This window comes from Lepus europaeus, chromosome 9 (genome assembly GCF_033115175.1).
Source record: "Lepus europaeus isolate LE1 chromosome 9, mLepTim1.pri, whole genome shotgun sequence".
NCBI classification, from domain to species: domain Eukaryota; kingdom Metazoa; phylum Chordata; class Mammalia; order Lagomorpha; family Leporidae; genus Lepus; species Lepus europaeus.
The window spans coordinates 17,951,562-17,967,289 of record NC_084835.1 but is presented as its reverse complement, the minus strand read 5'-3'; the positions used below and the strand labels follow the sequence as shown (position 1 = coordinate 17,967,289).

Here is a 15,728-nt window from a genome sequence, read left to right as displayed (position 1 = left end):
ACAGACAGCAAACACCTGCACCCTCATCTTACACTTTCCAGCCTCCAGAACCATGAGAGAGTTCTGTCCTTCGTAAATTGATTGGTGCGTGCTATTTTGTTATAATGCACACATGGATTAAGAAACTCAGAAAACCCAATGAGCTCTCCTTAAAGGGCAAAGGTGACCTATGCCTATGAAAAATAAAGTCCTCACCATACATATAGAAGAGCACACAATCTGTAGATTGGTATTTTGAGACAGTTAAGGAAAGTGTTGAATCGGGAGGGTTACCAGGCTCCTACAGCTAATGTCCCACTTTGACCAAGGTAGGTAAGGCCAGTGTGACTGGGGAACTGTCCCCTCATTTGTCCTCTGTGCTGTCAGTGAGCTGCGCAGGTCAAGTTCTTGGTCAAAAAGGATGCTGTCAGTGAGCTAAGCAGGTCAAGTTCTTGGTCAAAAAGGATAACACATTCCGGTACAAGAGAACCTGTCTTAGCATTAACTCAACTTTCAGCCTAATTCTCGTACCTGTACTTAGCACCAAGAGGGATTTATCAGAGCTGAAGAACGCCAGCTCTGCATCCCATTTTACAGTCTACATGGAGGAACCATAGATGAAAAATTTTATTCAATAGCAGAACACTGCTGATCTGGTACTCAGGGATTAGAAAGTCAGAGGACTTCACCTGGGACACCAGCAAATTCATAATCAAGTGCGTCCATCGTCATTTTGCCCGCCTCTTCCAGGTCAACCTCGGGTGAACTAGTCCTCGGGTTAACTATGATTTGTAAGTAAATTGTGGATTAACGTGTAACAGTCGCATATTGTTAAGGGATGTCCTTTCTGTTAGCAAAAAAAAAAAAAAAAATGCATTTAATAGAAAAAGCAAAGGCTCTGTGTGACGAGGGTGGGACACCGAACAGTGGCCCTGTCCAAGGTCAGAGCTCGGCACTCCTTACAGATGGGGAGGCTGACGTCCGATGTGGTGAAGTTAGAGGATACAGAACACACCATCCTGCCTCGGCTGGGGCAGGGTGACATGTCCAACTCTCCTCAGGCAACTTGATCAACACCTTCAACATTTAAACATTGCACTTGGACTTTAAATGCACAGTCCCTTTCTTACCAGAATCACTTCAAAAATGAGTGGGATCAGTTTGCTTTCTTCCACAAGTCTGTTAAGGAAAAAAAAAGGTAAGCATGCGTTAGATAATTCATATTGAAATTGCTACCGTGATACGGAGCACTGCAATCCCCATGTTTTATTGCAAAAATGCTGTGACGGGGAGATAGTATGATTAAACACTCAGCCTTAATACACTGAACTGCAGCTATTAAACACAAGAAATACGAGACTTCTTCGCAAGTGACTGCTAGCTTAGCCTTATTGATCTGTAGCAAGTGAAACCTCAAATAGATTGATTTTTTAATGTGAATATTAATTAAAATTCACATTATTATAAAGACTATCAAAATAGGTAATGCTAGCTGAAATAATGTAACCAACTCTCACTGCACAGTTAAATTATAAGCATGCCACACTGTAATTTTTTATCCATGCCTCATTAGCTATCTTCTCAGCATTAATGAATTAATGTACGATGAATTTTAATGGCCTTTAATATTTAAAAAATTGGATACCAATCACCCAGTAGATGCTAGGCACTTTCCCTCATCACATCTGGTTATAAATTGTCATCAGCTATAACAAAAGAATATTTTTGTCATGCAGTTTAAAGAAAACAACCTTGACAAAACCTGAACCATTCCAGTTTTAAGAATACTTCAAACTCTAATTGCTCCTTCTGCCCAGGGTTTGGCCAGTCTATAGGTAAACTTTCCAGACCACACAGACTCTATAGCAACAACTCATCTCTTCCATTGCAATGTAAAAGCAGCCCCAATTAGCATCATCAACAGGGCTGTGTTCTTCAAAAACTTCACGTATCAGAACCAGGCAGTGGGCTATCTTTGGGGCATAAGCTATTGTTTGCTGACTCCTGCTTCAATCCAGAGCAAAAACAAAAATTATATTCCTTTTTAAATATTTTATTAGGACTATTTTTATATGAAAAACTACGGAGTTTAAGAGACAGGCCTGCTCCATATGCCATAGGTCTGTTGTCACAGACAACACCAGGTGGCTAGGAAGGAACCTGTAGCAAAAGGCCTCCCAAGAACTTGTGGGTCTGTGACAGCAGAGATAAAAGAGAAACCCGAGTGACTAACCCAACAAGATCACAGTGCCTACAAACACGTGCTAGATGAGAGGGAGACACAGGCACATTTCCCAAAGGCTGCAGCTCTGAGAACGGCCTAGCTCAGCGTCCAGCAGAAACAGACATGACTGCTGCTCACTGCAGCACGGCCCACGGCAGCAGAGATACAGAAACAACCAAGTGTCCACTAAGGATGTGGGGAAATAAACGTCCAACAGACACCGTGCAGCGGTATTCAGCCTCACCAAAGGAGGCAATTTTGGCACGTGTGGCGACAGCGATGAATCCAGAACACGTTAAGTGACGTAAACCGATACACGGGAAGAAACCTTTGTGTGATCTCCTATTTGTGTGCAATCTAAAACATTGAGCTCCGAGAAGCAGAGAGTAGAATGGCATTGAGCATCGTCTACAGCCTGGGGATGCACAAGGAGAGGAGGAGATATTAATCCAATGGTTCAAGGTTCAGTGTGACAGGGGAAGAAGTTCTAGAGATTTGTTGCATGGCATGATCACCACAGTTCATAATAACTTAGTATTATATTCCACAATTGCTAAAAAGAGATTTTAAATGTTCCCAACACTAACAAATAATAAAAAGGAGGTGATGGATATGCAAACCAGCCCAGTTTAACCATTTCAAAATGTACACATGTATCATCACATCGCATTGTACCAGGTAAACATACGCCAACACTGCTCACCTCTTAAAAATTTAAAAATGGAAATAAATGTAAATTTCATTTAGAAGTAAATAAATGTGATTATTTCTGTGATCTCAGTCTATTGGGGGGGGGGATGGCATTTGGATATGAACATTCATTTCATGTGTAGACTTTCAGTTTCTTGGACAATTGGAAGCCCAGATGCAAGGATGAAGCTAACAAGAAACCCTTCGCACACACTCAAAACCAAGCCAACCTCAGCTGAGCACATTCGCAGTCTTCTCCCTCGGCTTCCTAGATGCTCACTTTTTCCCTAAATGGAGATCCCGGAATTTTTATGGTGTACATACTATTACTAGGCGCAGGTTGAATTAGCCAAGCACAGACATCCCAGAGCTGCCCTAGCAACCAAAGCCACAAGCAGGGATACCACCACATACCCCACAGGGTCCCAGGAAGGCAGAGGAACAGACCTTCCGTCACAAGCCCAGCCTTTCAGGGCAGTGTTTTACAATACGGCCCATGCAGGCGTTCCGCCGCGTGGGTAAGATGCCGGTGTCCCATTTCACAGTGCCTGGGTTTACATATCAGCTCTGATTCCCATTCCAGCCTCCTGCTAATACAGCCCTGGGAGCAGCCTTTGGAGGCTCAAGCAGCTGGGTCCCTGCCACATAAAACCACGAGTCCCTCTCCAGGTCTGTGCATCCTGAGCAGGCTGCCTGGCAGGACGTCTGCATCTCCTTGCACTCTGGTTCTGCTCCTTACATTCCTCTGGATCCAATCAGCCAGACCTGTTTTTGCACTTGGATTTGGCTGACATACTTTAGAATTAGATCTGGGAACCCAAGTTCAATAAATTTTAGTTTAGTTTTTTTTTTTTTAAATCTATGTTGCTTTCTAGGAACTATAAACTCACACTGAATGTAATATCAACAGGAGGACCCCAAAACAAGTAAGGAACAAGGCTGGTTGCAAACATCCACAACCGATCTAAGGCAGTGTTTTTCCAGACTGTGCAGAGTGACCAGTGGGGAACACCGGGATGAGTTTACTCAAATCCGACCAAGAGATTTTGCATTAAAATCAAAGAATACCCAAGGGTGTGACACACAGTGCTGTCCTGTAACATACAGAGCAGGGGCATCAAGTGCTTTCTTGGGGTGGGCCTTGGGGAGCAGCAGGTTAAGTCACGCCTTCCAATTCCCACATCCCACATTGGAGTGCCAGTGTAGGCCCTGGGTACTCCACTTCCAATCCAGCTCCCTGCTGGTGCGCCTGGGAAGACAGAGACTGACGGCCCAAGGATTTGAGCCCCTGTTACCCATGTGGGAGGCCCAGGAAGAGTTTCAGGCACCTGGCTTTGGCCTGGCCCAGCTCCGGCTGCTATGGGCACGTAGAGGGTGAACTAGCAGAAAATGGAAGATTGATCTCAGTCTCCCTTCTTCAAATGAATAAATCTTTAAAAAATACTTTTCTCGCTTTTCACCATGATATAAAACATCTGACATCCGACACCCACAGATTCATGGAGGCTGTGGTGCAGACGATGCTCGTCTTTGACACGCTTCCAAACTGTGACAGCAGACAATCGGTCCCTGGCTTCAGTCACCCCCTCTCAGACCACCACTGCTGCAGGTGGTGGTTCAGTTCACGCGTGACCAACCCCAAACACGCTCGGAGTAGCGCTCATCAGACACCAAGTGTGAAATCATCGCAGTGGACCTAGGATACCACTGGCAAAAGGCTGTTAGGTAGGGGCTCTGTTGTGCTTGGCCACCCTGACTTGGGCCACCCACGACCATTTTAGCCAGACGTGTTATATCCTGAACCCTAAAATGTGAAATGGCTATGCTTTATGGACAGCCTGAAGGACAGGGAGTGCTTTACCTAAACTATTTTAAACCAAAATCACAACACAGATCTTTTTAAAGGTGTCCCTAACCTGCAAACACTATGAAGGTATTACCTGTGTTAATGACAGACCCATCTTCCTTAATTAAGTTAGCCAGAGCAGTAAACGGAACAACACTGCCCTTTCCAAACGTAGTTCCTGACTACTTTACCTTGAGGTTTTTGGCTTTTTTCCCCTTTAACTGCAACTTAATGATAGATTACATACACTTAAAAAGTCTTCTCTACAAAGTTGCTTCCAAATATTCACTCCTAATTTTGAGTATCTGTGGTTTTTAACACTAACAAAGAAGGTGCTATTTCAACTAGAAAGCTTTGAATAAACTCGGAGAGATCTTCACAATACATTATTTGGCACTGTAACTCCCTTCTGTGCCTCAACTAAAGGATGCCCTGTGTGCTGGGGAGATTTTTTAACTTAAAATTTCAAATTCATTAAATACTACTTTAATGAACTATGTGTTTAGATTCTAATAATTATTTAGTTGAGATTTATCTATAGAAGTTGCAAGCATAGATTGATCTATAAGAGGATTTGCTCATAAAATATGCTATGACTATTGAATGACGTAAATGTACATTTATGGAGCAGCTTCGTGGTGTAGCAAGTAAAACCCTCACCTGTGGTCCCTAATGGATGCTGGTTCAAGTTGCAGCTGTTTCACTTCCTACCCAGCTCCCTGCCAATGGCCTGCGAGTGGGAGTGCAAGTGGAAGACGGCCCAAGTGCTTGGGCCCCTGCCAACCATGTGGAAGACCTGAATGAAGTTCCTGGTTCCTGGCTTCCCCCTGCCCAGAGCTAGCTACTGTGGGGAGTGAACCAGCACATGGAAGATCTATTTCCCTCCCTAACTCTGACTTTCAAAATAAAGAAATTTTAAAAACAAAATAAAACGTATTAAATAATCTGTCAAGACCTTTTATGTAGAAAGAATACTTGTTTTTGAATTAAAGTTATTAGCAGCAGCCTGTGAAATGGTGGCAGCCTTGGGTTTTCCTCCATTTATTTTTTTTTTTTTTTTAGCACAGTTTTTGCTGCACATACCTTTAAAACGAACACTAAATACAAAAATAAATCTGGCAATATTTAGATGTAAATTACTCATTGCAACTTAGGAAAATTAAAAATAAGGGGAAAATTCTACTTCTGTTTGGAGACTTACCAGAGTTGGCCGGGCTGAATTTCTCAGCTTACGTGGGGATGAACCAAGATGAGAGTTAACATGGAATGAAGTCCCCCTGCTCTGGCCCACCGTCGTCCTATTTATTCAGAGCTCGAGGCTCCGTTTTGAAGGACAAGGAAAGGAGCTGCTAAGGGTGACAGGACAGGTCCAAGGAGTGAGCAGGTCTTCCTTCCGTTGGTTCACCCCCCAAACGGTCGCTACGGCCGGAGTGGTGCCGATCTGAGGCCAGGAGCCAGGTGCTTCCTCCTGGTCTCCCATGGGGGTACAGGGGCCCAAGCACTTGGGCCATCCTCCATTGCACTCCCGGGCCACAGCAGAGAGCTGGACTGGAAGAGGAGCAACCGGGATGAGAACCTGGCACCCATATGGGATGCCGGCGACGCAGGCAGAGGATTAACCAAGTGAGCCACAGCACCAGCCCCTGCTTCAAGTTTTTACGTACCTGTGCAGCAACACAGGAAGCAGGGACCAAGGCCAGACCCAACACCTCCATGAACCAACCCTGTCTGTCCAGCAAGGGCGCTGTGCCCCCCCTGCCCCCAGCCCCGGAGGCCCTCTCCCTCCACTGTGAGGGCATTTCACACACCGACCCTGTCATGCCAATCTCACTTAGTCCGTGAGACGTCCGTCTCATCTGGGAACTATCTCAGTACTCAGTTTATGGTCAACACGACTGGACCCTTGCCGTGGACTAGCCTCACGCATTCAAAATCCAGACCCTCACACTCAGAGTCAAGCGGGTAAGTAAATGCACAAAGAAATAGAGAACGAACTTCTACTGCAGGTATGTGCAGGGTACGAGGGACAGACAAGACAACCTAGCTGGTCCAGACTGGTGAGCCAAGGTGTTTGTGAGCCCTGCAAGGCATTAGGATTGCATGTGTGCACACCCTGGGCACGGGCGAAGGGGAGGGAGGGAGGGAGGGAGACTATCAGGAAACCACTCCAGGCAGGACAAAGTTGCTAGACTGCTTAGAGCTGGCAATGCCATGCCAACAAGTCCATCTTACCTCTTCTCCATTTTTTTTTTTTTTTGACAGGCAGAGTTAGACAGTAGAGAGAGAGAGAAAGGTCTTTCTTCCATTGGTTCACCCCCCAAATGGCCGCCACAGCTGGAGCTACGCCGATCCAAAGCCAGGAGCTTCTTCCCAGTTTCCCAAGTGGGTGCAGGGGCCCAAGCACTTAGGCCATCTTCTACTGTTTTCCCAGGCCATAGCAGAGAGCTGGATGGAAAAGGAGCAACCGGTACTAGAACTGGCGCCCATATGGGATGCTAGCGTTGCAGGCGGGGAATTAACCTAGTGTGCCACAGCACCAGCCCCAAGTTAGTCTTTTCTTCATTCACAGCCGGCACACTGCGCCAATCCAAAGCCAGGAGCCAAGTGCTTCTTCCTGGTCTCCCATGCAGGTACAGGGCCCAAGGACCTGGGCCATCCTCCACTGCCTTCCTGTGCCACAGCAGAGAGCTGGACTGGAAGAGGAGCAACCGGGACAGAATCCGGTGCCCCGACCAGGACTAGAACCCAGGGTGCCGGCGCTGCAGGTGGAGGATTAGCCAAGTGAGCTGCAGTGCCGGCCCCCCTCTCCATTTTTAAAAATAATTCCTACTCCATCGCTCAAATACGCTGTTTCTGGCCAACTCACATCCACACTCAAAAGCGGGACTTCTTTTAGCATTCTGACAACGCTGGTTAGGAATCTGAGATTTCATATTTGTTCTGTTGTTGAGTGAGCCCTGGACTACAAAGCTCTTATTTGCATAATTTACCACTCGAGTGGACCAATGGCAGCCTTTTTAAATTGAAAATCTCTAACATCAAGCTGAGTTTCAAATGACTGGTTCAGAGAATCACCTTCAGAAACAACCGGTTTCATAATGTTTAGTTGTGCTACGATATTATGTCTACGCTGAAAGCAATAATGTTTGTAACATTTCTCCTTGAAACGTCTGTCCTTCCCTGCAATGCTTATTAATCTGCTTGCAGAGAACCAACCGCACAAGCCTTACTAGTAAAACTACATACATTTAAGGACTTTTTTTTAACATACAAATAGGTAGGATTGTAATGTCAGCAGCTTTAGCATGGATAAATTTTAGATCTGATCATTTTACAAAGATCTATGGAGTTCTCCTTATGAGCAAACATTGCACTTCTTCCCTGAGGCAACTTATACTCCAGTAGATTTAACACAAGTAAATTATAAAATAACTTAATCCAAGTTAGAAAGCCGGCCTCTTCGTTGGCTGTGAATGTCTCAGAATTAACTTAGCAATCTGAAGCTGTATTAGAATGTGCCCCCAATGTACAGCAATCTCCTGTTGTCTTAGACAGCATGAAAAGGATACGAGGTTTCAGAAAAAGAACTTTTGATTAGGTCAAAAGCAAGTGTCTTCCAATAGAAAGGCGATTTTAAAAGAAAATAGAAGAATGTAACCTCACACAGACAACTTCGCAAAATGCTTTTATGCTTGTTATCTCAGTGGGTTATCAAGTACAATCCTGTGATAACCCACACAGATGAATGAAACAGAGCTCTAGAAAGTTCCTGCTCCAGGAGGTACGGACGGTGAAACAGGAGAGCTGCAGTCGAGAGGACCCATACGCAGTGAGCAGGACTCGCACCGGACAACTCCATCTCCTTCCAGCTCAGGCCATGTGCGTGCCTGCAGGCCCTGCCTTCCCCGAGCCTTCCTGTGACCTGTCCCTACACAGGTTTGAGGTTCTTGCTAACACAGCCAAAAGCTTTGGGTTCTCTTTCCAACACCCTGTCTAGGGGTGGGGGTGGGGGTGGGGGGGCGGTGCCGTGGTTCACTTGATTAATCCTCCTCCTGCGGCACCAGCATCCCATATGGGTGCCGGGTCTAATTCCGGTTGCTGAGGGCAGTGGAGGATGGCCCAGGTCCTTGGGCCCTGTACCTGCATGGGAGACCAGGAAGAAGCACTTGGCTCCTGGCTTCAGATCGGCACAGCACGCTGGCCGTAGTGGCCATATGGGGGGTGAACCAACGGAAGGAAGACCTTTCTCTCCGTCTCTCTGTCTATAACACTTCCTGTCAAATAATAAATTTTTAAAAAAGGAAAAAAAAAAAAACTGGTTAACGTGAGACTCTGTCTGGCGCTTTCCGTTCTGCCCACAGCCCGAGCGCTCACTCTCAGGATCCAGTGGCTCTGCAGCCGACCTCCTTTCTCTAATGATTCCTCAAAACCTAGGCGTTCCCTGCAAGGTGCGATTCTGTGTTCATCCCATGGCAACACATGCTGAACACAGGGGAAAGCCAGGCCCACTTCTGCGCCAGAATTGGGAGGGAACTGAACAGAAACAAGCTTTATCAGGATGAAAAGGATTGACAGGGACACAGATCACATTCAAGCCCCGGCAAGGACCACCAGGTGGTACAACTCGCCAGCATCTCTCCTCCTGCAGGTATGAGCTCAACTGTAAGAAAAGAGCAAATACTCAGAGATTATATTTTTTTCAATTCTCTCCAATTTTATGAATCTGCTTCCTTTCTCTCATTTTTAAGATTTATTTATTTATCTGAAAGGTAGAGTGATAGGGTTGAGGGCAAGAGAGAGATCTTCCACTGTTCCACTCTCCAAACAGCTCCAAAAGCCAAGACTGGGCCAAGCTGAAGCCAGGATCCAGGAACCCCATCCTGGTCTCCCACACAGGTGGCAGGGGTCCAAGTACTTGGGCCATCCTCCCCAAGCATGTTAGCAGGACTCTGGGTGGGAAGCAGAGCGGCTGGGATCTGAAATAATGCCCCTTTATGGGATGCCAGCATTGCAGGCAGTGGCTTAACCTGCTGAGCCAAACCTACTTAATTAATAAAACGCAAGAGATTCATCTTTTGGAAGCTACTAGAATTCACCAAGGACTTGACTTCTTTCTCTTCCCATTCAAAGAACATTTGCTTAGTGTCTATTATACGCCACGCAGTGAGTTAGGTGAGAACTCCATGAAGTATTCTAAGTGTTGGAGCAGACATAGAAAGATCTAGAAAGAGCACAGAAGGGACAACAGAAAGAGTCTTCAAAAGACAACCGATTATGACAACAGCAGCAGGCACAGATTGCACAATACTACCCAGAACCCACCACTCTGAGTGTTGTATGTGTGCTAACTCACTGAACTGTAACCACCACCACCCCTAAAAAAGGAAAGAACTCCACGAGCTAGCCATCATCATTATCCCTTTTACTTTGGTCGAGAAATGGAGGCAAAAAGAACTAAATAGTTGAAGCAGCAAGTAGAGGGACTGGGGTATAAACCCAGGCAGCTCAGAGATGCAGCCTCAACACTGGTGCTGCCCGAGGTTCAGCAGGGGCCGGGGTTACTAACAAAGGGTGGAGGAAGAGGTGGGAGGCAAGGGAGGGCAGTCAGGGTCAAAAAGGGTCCAGGCAAAGAGAACAGCACAACACAAGGCCAAAGCAGAAGGGTCACTGGGGCAGGGGAGAGGAAAGGAGAAACAAATTTACATCCAAAGGGAAAAGGTAAGAGTCAGGGGTAAGAAGACCAGGCTAGACAACTAAGGCAGGGAAGGTCACCAAAGAGCTTACCAGCGACTCCGAGGATCTTCAGCATCACCCCATGGGGGAGGGGTTGGCAAATGACAGCCTGGGCCCAATCCCTGCCTGCTGCTTGCATTCACCTGTGTGGCCCACAGGCTAAGACCAGTCATCAGGCTCTTAAAGGACCGAAGAAAATCAAAACAAGTCTATTTCACAATGCAGGAAAACCGTATGAAATGCAAAGTTCCATTTCCATAAATACACTGTTACTGGAAGACAGCCAGGCTCTTTCTTTTACAAGTTGTCCAGGGCAGCTTTGAGACTGCAGTGGCAAAGCTCTGGAAACCTAAGAGGCCGTCTGGCCCGCAAAGCCTAAACTATTTTCTACCTGGCCTTTCGTGGGAAAAACTTGGCAGAGCTCTGCTCCAGGTGAATGGCCGCAGCTCAGGGGAGCATCAGGCAAACTGATGTCATTATCAGTGTCGTGGTTCTGTGAGGATTATGTTCAGGCTGCAAAGACAAAGGACTGGGAACACAAAGATCAGTCAGCAGACGGACAACTCTCAAGGTGACAGGTGGTACGATGAAACCATGAACTCACAGGCAAAGACAAAAATTAGGTAGCTGAATATCTACCTAATGGGCAGTCTCCTAGGAGGAGGAGACAGGAGGGGTGAAATCTCAAAAAGACCCCCAGTCTTTGGTTTGCCCCATCAGAAGGCCAACGCCCTGACCTCAGCAGTAACTATCACCACCCCATCCAACGAAGCTGTGTGTGCCCGGATGCACTATGCTCAGTCTCTCCTAGGAGGAAAGTATGCTTGAACAATCAGATGAATTAAGTCTGGAGAGAAGAGTGAGAAGACAACAAGGCTCAGGAACCAAGGGCCTCCCCACACTTCCAGGCGGCAGGTGAGTTAAAGCCTACCAGTGACGATGTAAAATGAGGTGGGAAGATTATACGGCAACGGAGCGGGAACAGACAAGTGGCCAAGAGAACACATTACAGATTTTAAATTCGGTCCCAATTCCTAACAATCACACTTCCATTCTGTTCAGCATCCTCAAGGTCATTTCAGGAGCTATTTCTAAGAGCAACCCAAACTACTGTGATACTAATGGACAAAAATATAGAATGTGAGAATCAGTTTGAAAGTACAGAACTAGGGCTACTTTGTTGATGTGCACACAGGATGACGGTTTGTGGAATGTCATTCAGGCTAAAGTTTCATAAGAAAAACCAGAGAGTGGTGTGTGCTAAACAAATTTACAGTTTTGTCTTGGTCATAAAATTATCTAAAAATTATAATTTAATATAACTATATAAAGTATATGAATACAGAAGCATACATGTATATTATTAATGTTGTAATGGGGGAAGATAGAAAAGAAAAAAAAAAAAATGGGGCCAGCACTGTGGTGCAGCAGGTTAACACCTTGGCCTTCTGAAGCGCCAGAATCCCAGGTGCTCCACTTCCGATCCAGCTCTCTACTATGGCCTGGGAAAGTAGCGGAAGATGTTCCAAGTCCTTGGGTCCCTGCACTGATGTGCGAGACTTGGAAGAAGCTCCTGGCTTCAGATCGGCGCAGCTCTGGCCATTGCAGCCAACTGGGGAGTGAACCACTGGATGGAAGACAGCTCCCTCTCTCCCTCCCTCCCTCCCTCCCTCTCTCTGCCCCTCCTCTCTCTCTCTGTAGCTCTTTCAAATAAATAAATAAATCTTTAAAAGGGTCTAGTCCCGGTCGGGGCACTGGATTCTGTCCCGGATGCTCCTCTTCCAGTCCAGCTCTCTGCTGTGGCCTGGGAAGGCAGTGGAGGATGGCCCAAGTGCTTGGGCCCTGCAGCCGCATGGGAGACCAGGAGAAGCACCTGGCTCCTGGCTTTGGATTGGCGCAGCACGCCGGCCACAGCGGCCATTTGGGGGGTGAACCAACGAAAGGAAGACCTTTCTCTCTGTCTCTCTCTAACTCTGCCTGTCAAAAAAAAAGAAACGAAAACACAACCCTACCACTATAAATATTTACCTGTCTTGTATTCATAAAAGAAACAGAATCAACTTCATCTTCAAACTGACAGCTAGTTTTTACTGAGCTATGTTCTTGGACATCCAGGCCCCCTTTGAAGTCCAGTAATGAGAGGCTGCAGCCCACTCTACAAACACCCTGGAGTGCAGACTGGCAGAGCTCACAGCCACGCACACAGTCAGCCATGGACCCGGTATTAAAACTGGATCAGCAACCTGTAACGTCCTGTTGACATATTGCATCCGTGTAGGATGTGGGAGAAAAAGTTCAAAGCCTATGGGTTTTTTCCCAAACGTTTAAAAAAAATGTTTCCCCATTTTACTAAATATTCATTTAAAATATGGGTTCTTGGGGCTGTCACTGCGGTACAGGTGTTAAGCCCCGCCTGCAGGGCCGCATACCATGTGAGCACGCATTTGAGTCCCAGCTGCTCCACTTCCCAGTTGCTATTGTGCCTGGAAAAGCACAAAATGACTTAGGTGCTTGGGCCCCTGGGCCCCAGTGGGAAATCGGCATGGAGCTCCTGGCTTCAGACTGGCCCAGCTTGGGCCTCTGCAGTCATTTGGGGAGTGAGCCAGCAGATGGAAGATATTTGAGAGTGTGTGGTGTGTGTGTGTGTGTGTCTTTCTAACATTGCCTTTCAAATAAAATAAATATTTTTAAAAATAAAATGTGGGTTCTTATTGCCATATTGTTTTCTAATGTAGAGTTTCCAAAGCTCTGTTTGAACGTAGTCACTACTGTCGTTAATGTCTTCACTGTTTCTTGGATAAACACTTGCACACATCTTTTAGTCTGTTCACAGGATGACAGAGTCCTAAAAGTGGATTCCAAGGTATTTAAGGTGTAATACATGACAGCTGGCTTGTCATAAAATATATACTAACTTATAACAATGATAAATAAAAATTACATGTGTATTGCATACAACATGCTGTTTAAAATATACATACACAATAGAATGACGAAGTGAAGTTGCTTGGGGCAGATGTTTGACAGAGCGGTTAAGATGCCTTTGGAGAGGCTCACATCCCATAGCTGAACCCCTGGGTTCAAGACGCACCTCACTCCCAGTTCCAATTTCCTGCTAACGCATACCCTGAGATGCAGCAGGGTGATGGTGATGGGGCCAGTCATTAGGAGATCAGGATGAACGATGTTGAGAATACTTTTCCATATACCCGGCCATTTGTGTATTTTCTTTATGAAATGTCTATTTTGGTACTTTCTCCCCGCTTTTTTCTTAAATCTAGCTACTAACTTCTTATCCGAAGTATGGGTTGTATACTTTCTGCTCTTCTGTAGGTCGCCTTTTTATCCTGCGGACGGTTTCCTCGGCTATGCAGAGGATTTTCCATTTGGTAACATCTCATTTGTCAATTTTTGGTTTTTGTCGCGCATGCTTTGGGATTCAAGGGAACTACTAATTTAGAAGGCAGACAGCGGTGTTGGGAAAGTACGCATCTCTCTAGACTCTCCATGAGTGCTATTTTTAAAAGAACTCTACCAGTTTGTTTTTTCTTAGCATCTCATTATTTCAACACAGTTTCATTCAATTACTATACCACAGCGACTCTTTGGTGTGTGTACTGTTAGGAATGGCCTCCTTGTGCCCTTCGTCTATTTTTCCTTTAGCTTACCTTCTATTAGAATCTCAAGAGACCTCAAGAAATCTGTGTCTAAAAGCTGACTATCTGTTTATTTTGTAAACACCCGGGTTAAGCAGGACTTACTACCCCAAGCAGATAAGAGAAATGCAGAGGCTAAAAATGGTCCCTTCTGGGGTAGGAGGTGTCTCACAGGCCCCCAGTGAAGAACTGTGGCTCGTCAACCTCACTGCCTGGGTTTCTTCTCAAGTAATACACTATGGCAAAGAACGCTAAGTGATAACACATGTTCAAGTCCGAATAAGAATGTGCCAAGAATGTCACGGAGAATTACTTGAAATTCAGACCACTGTTTAGTCTGGCAGCTCCGGTGTCCTTTAATTATAAGACAAAGGCCCGTCTGTACAGCAACAGTGTAATATATTCTGACCAATAACTGTCATCACGTAACATCAGAAGACTCTCAGTATGGAAGACGACTTAGGGCTGAGACAGGACCAGTGAGTCCAGAATCTGTGTTTGATGGTTCCTGTTACATTTCGTCCAGTTGGGTTTCACTCTGATCTACCAAGCCGAGTGACAGTAGCAGGTGTATGCATTATATTCAGAACAATGCACGGCCTTATTAAGAGAAGATAAACAACAAATACAATTTCCAAGAATGAAGAATACGTTAACTGTTAAGTGGTAAATTACCTTGGTAAATCACCAAAACAAAGTGCAAATGTTGGAACAAAACTATGATCCTGAGACTTGCCAGACAGTATAGAGTGATGGATTCCTTTGGAATTCAGAAGGCACACTGATTTTATCAAGGGATTATGTTTAGCTATTATTTCTACAGTTAGGATGCCCTGAGCTGATGGTTTTCCTAGCTCTAAAAAAATAAATAAATAAAGGTTCCTGGGTTAACTACAGACTCCATAAGCACATAAACACAAGATCTAAGGGCACCAGAGGAATGTTTTACTGTGAGACAATGTTATCTTGTAACTTGCACTGTTTTCAGGACTCATATTTTAACACCATCAGAAGAAAAATAAACTTGTTTTGCAGATGCAAAATAACCAAAAAGTATTAACTGATGAGCCAAAAAGCAAAGATTTTAACAAGGATAGTTGGAGACGCCCATCAGAAAAGATGAGTAAGTGTATCAGTTTAAATAAATACAGCCTGCATTATTCCCCTTTTTTATATCTCTTATGAAACCACTAAAACAAAGATGTCACTCTGAAATTCAATGAACAATTAACTTTTCTAAGAAAACAAAAAGTTTTCAAAAAACAAAGAATATGCTTTTTAAATCGTGAAGATACTCACACTTACGGTGCTGGATGAAGAATGGACAATGGTTTACCATGGTCAAAGACAATGGTTTACTATGGTTTCTGTGCACGCAGGAGAAACCAGGCGTTCCCTCGCAGGATTACCCCCGCTTGGGTGGCTAACAGTCCATGGAAGCTTGTGACGGTCTGAGTGACAGTCTGATCTTAGCGATGCCACCGTCAGTGCCACCTTCTCGTGACACCGACGTCCTCATCCCAGCACTGTACAAGCGGAAGGTCCCGCTTCTCCTGGCTCTCTGCCCTCCAGCTGGGAAAGAGGCACTCTGCACTCCCCA

At 45.4% G+C, this 15,728-nt stretch overlaps 1 protein-coding gene across 5 annotated transcripts in view; it reads right to left on the bottom strand.

Annotated features, from left to right (window-relative positions):
* ULK4 (unc-51 like kinase 4) overlaps positions 1 to 15,728 on the bottom strand; it is a 597,001-nt gene that overhangs the window by 313,487 nt on the left and 267,786 nt on the right. For all 5 annotated transcript variants that reach the window (XM_062200117.1, XM_062200120.1, XM_062200121.1 and 2 more), the window contains one exon: positions 1,110 to 1,158. In XM_062200117.1, the coding sequence (XP_062056101.1) occupies positions 1,110 to 1,158 (49 nt within the window). The remainder of the gene's footprint in view (positions 1 to 1,109; positions 1,159 to 15,728) is intronic.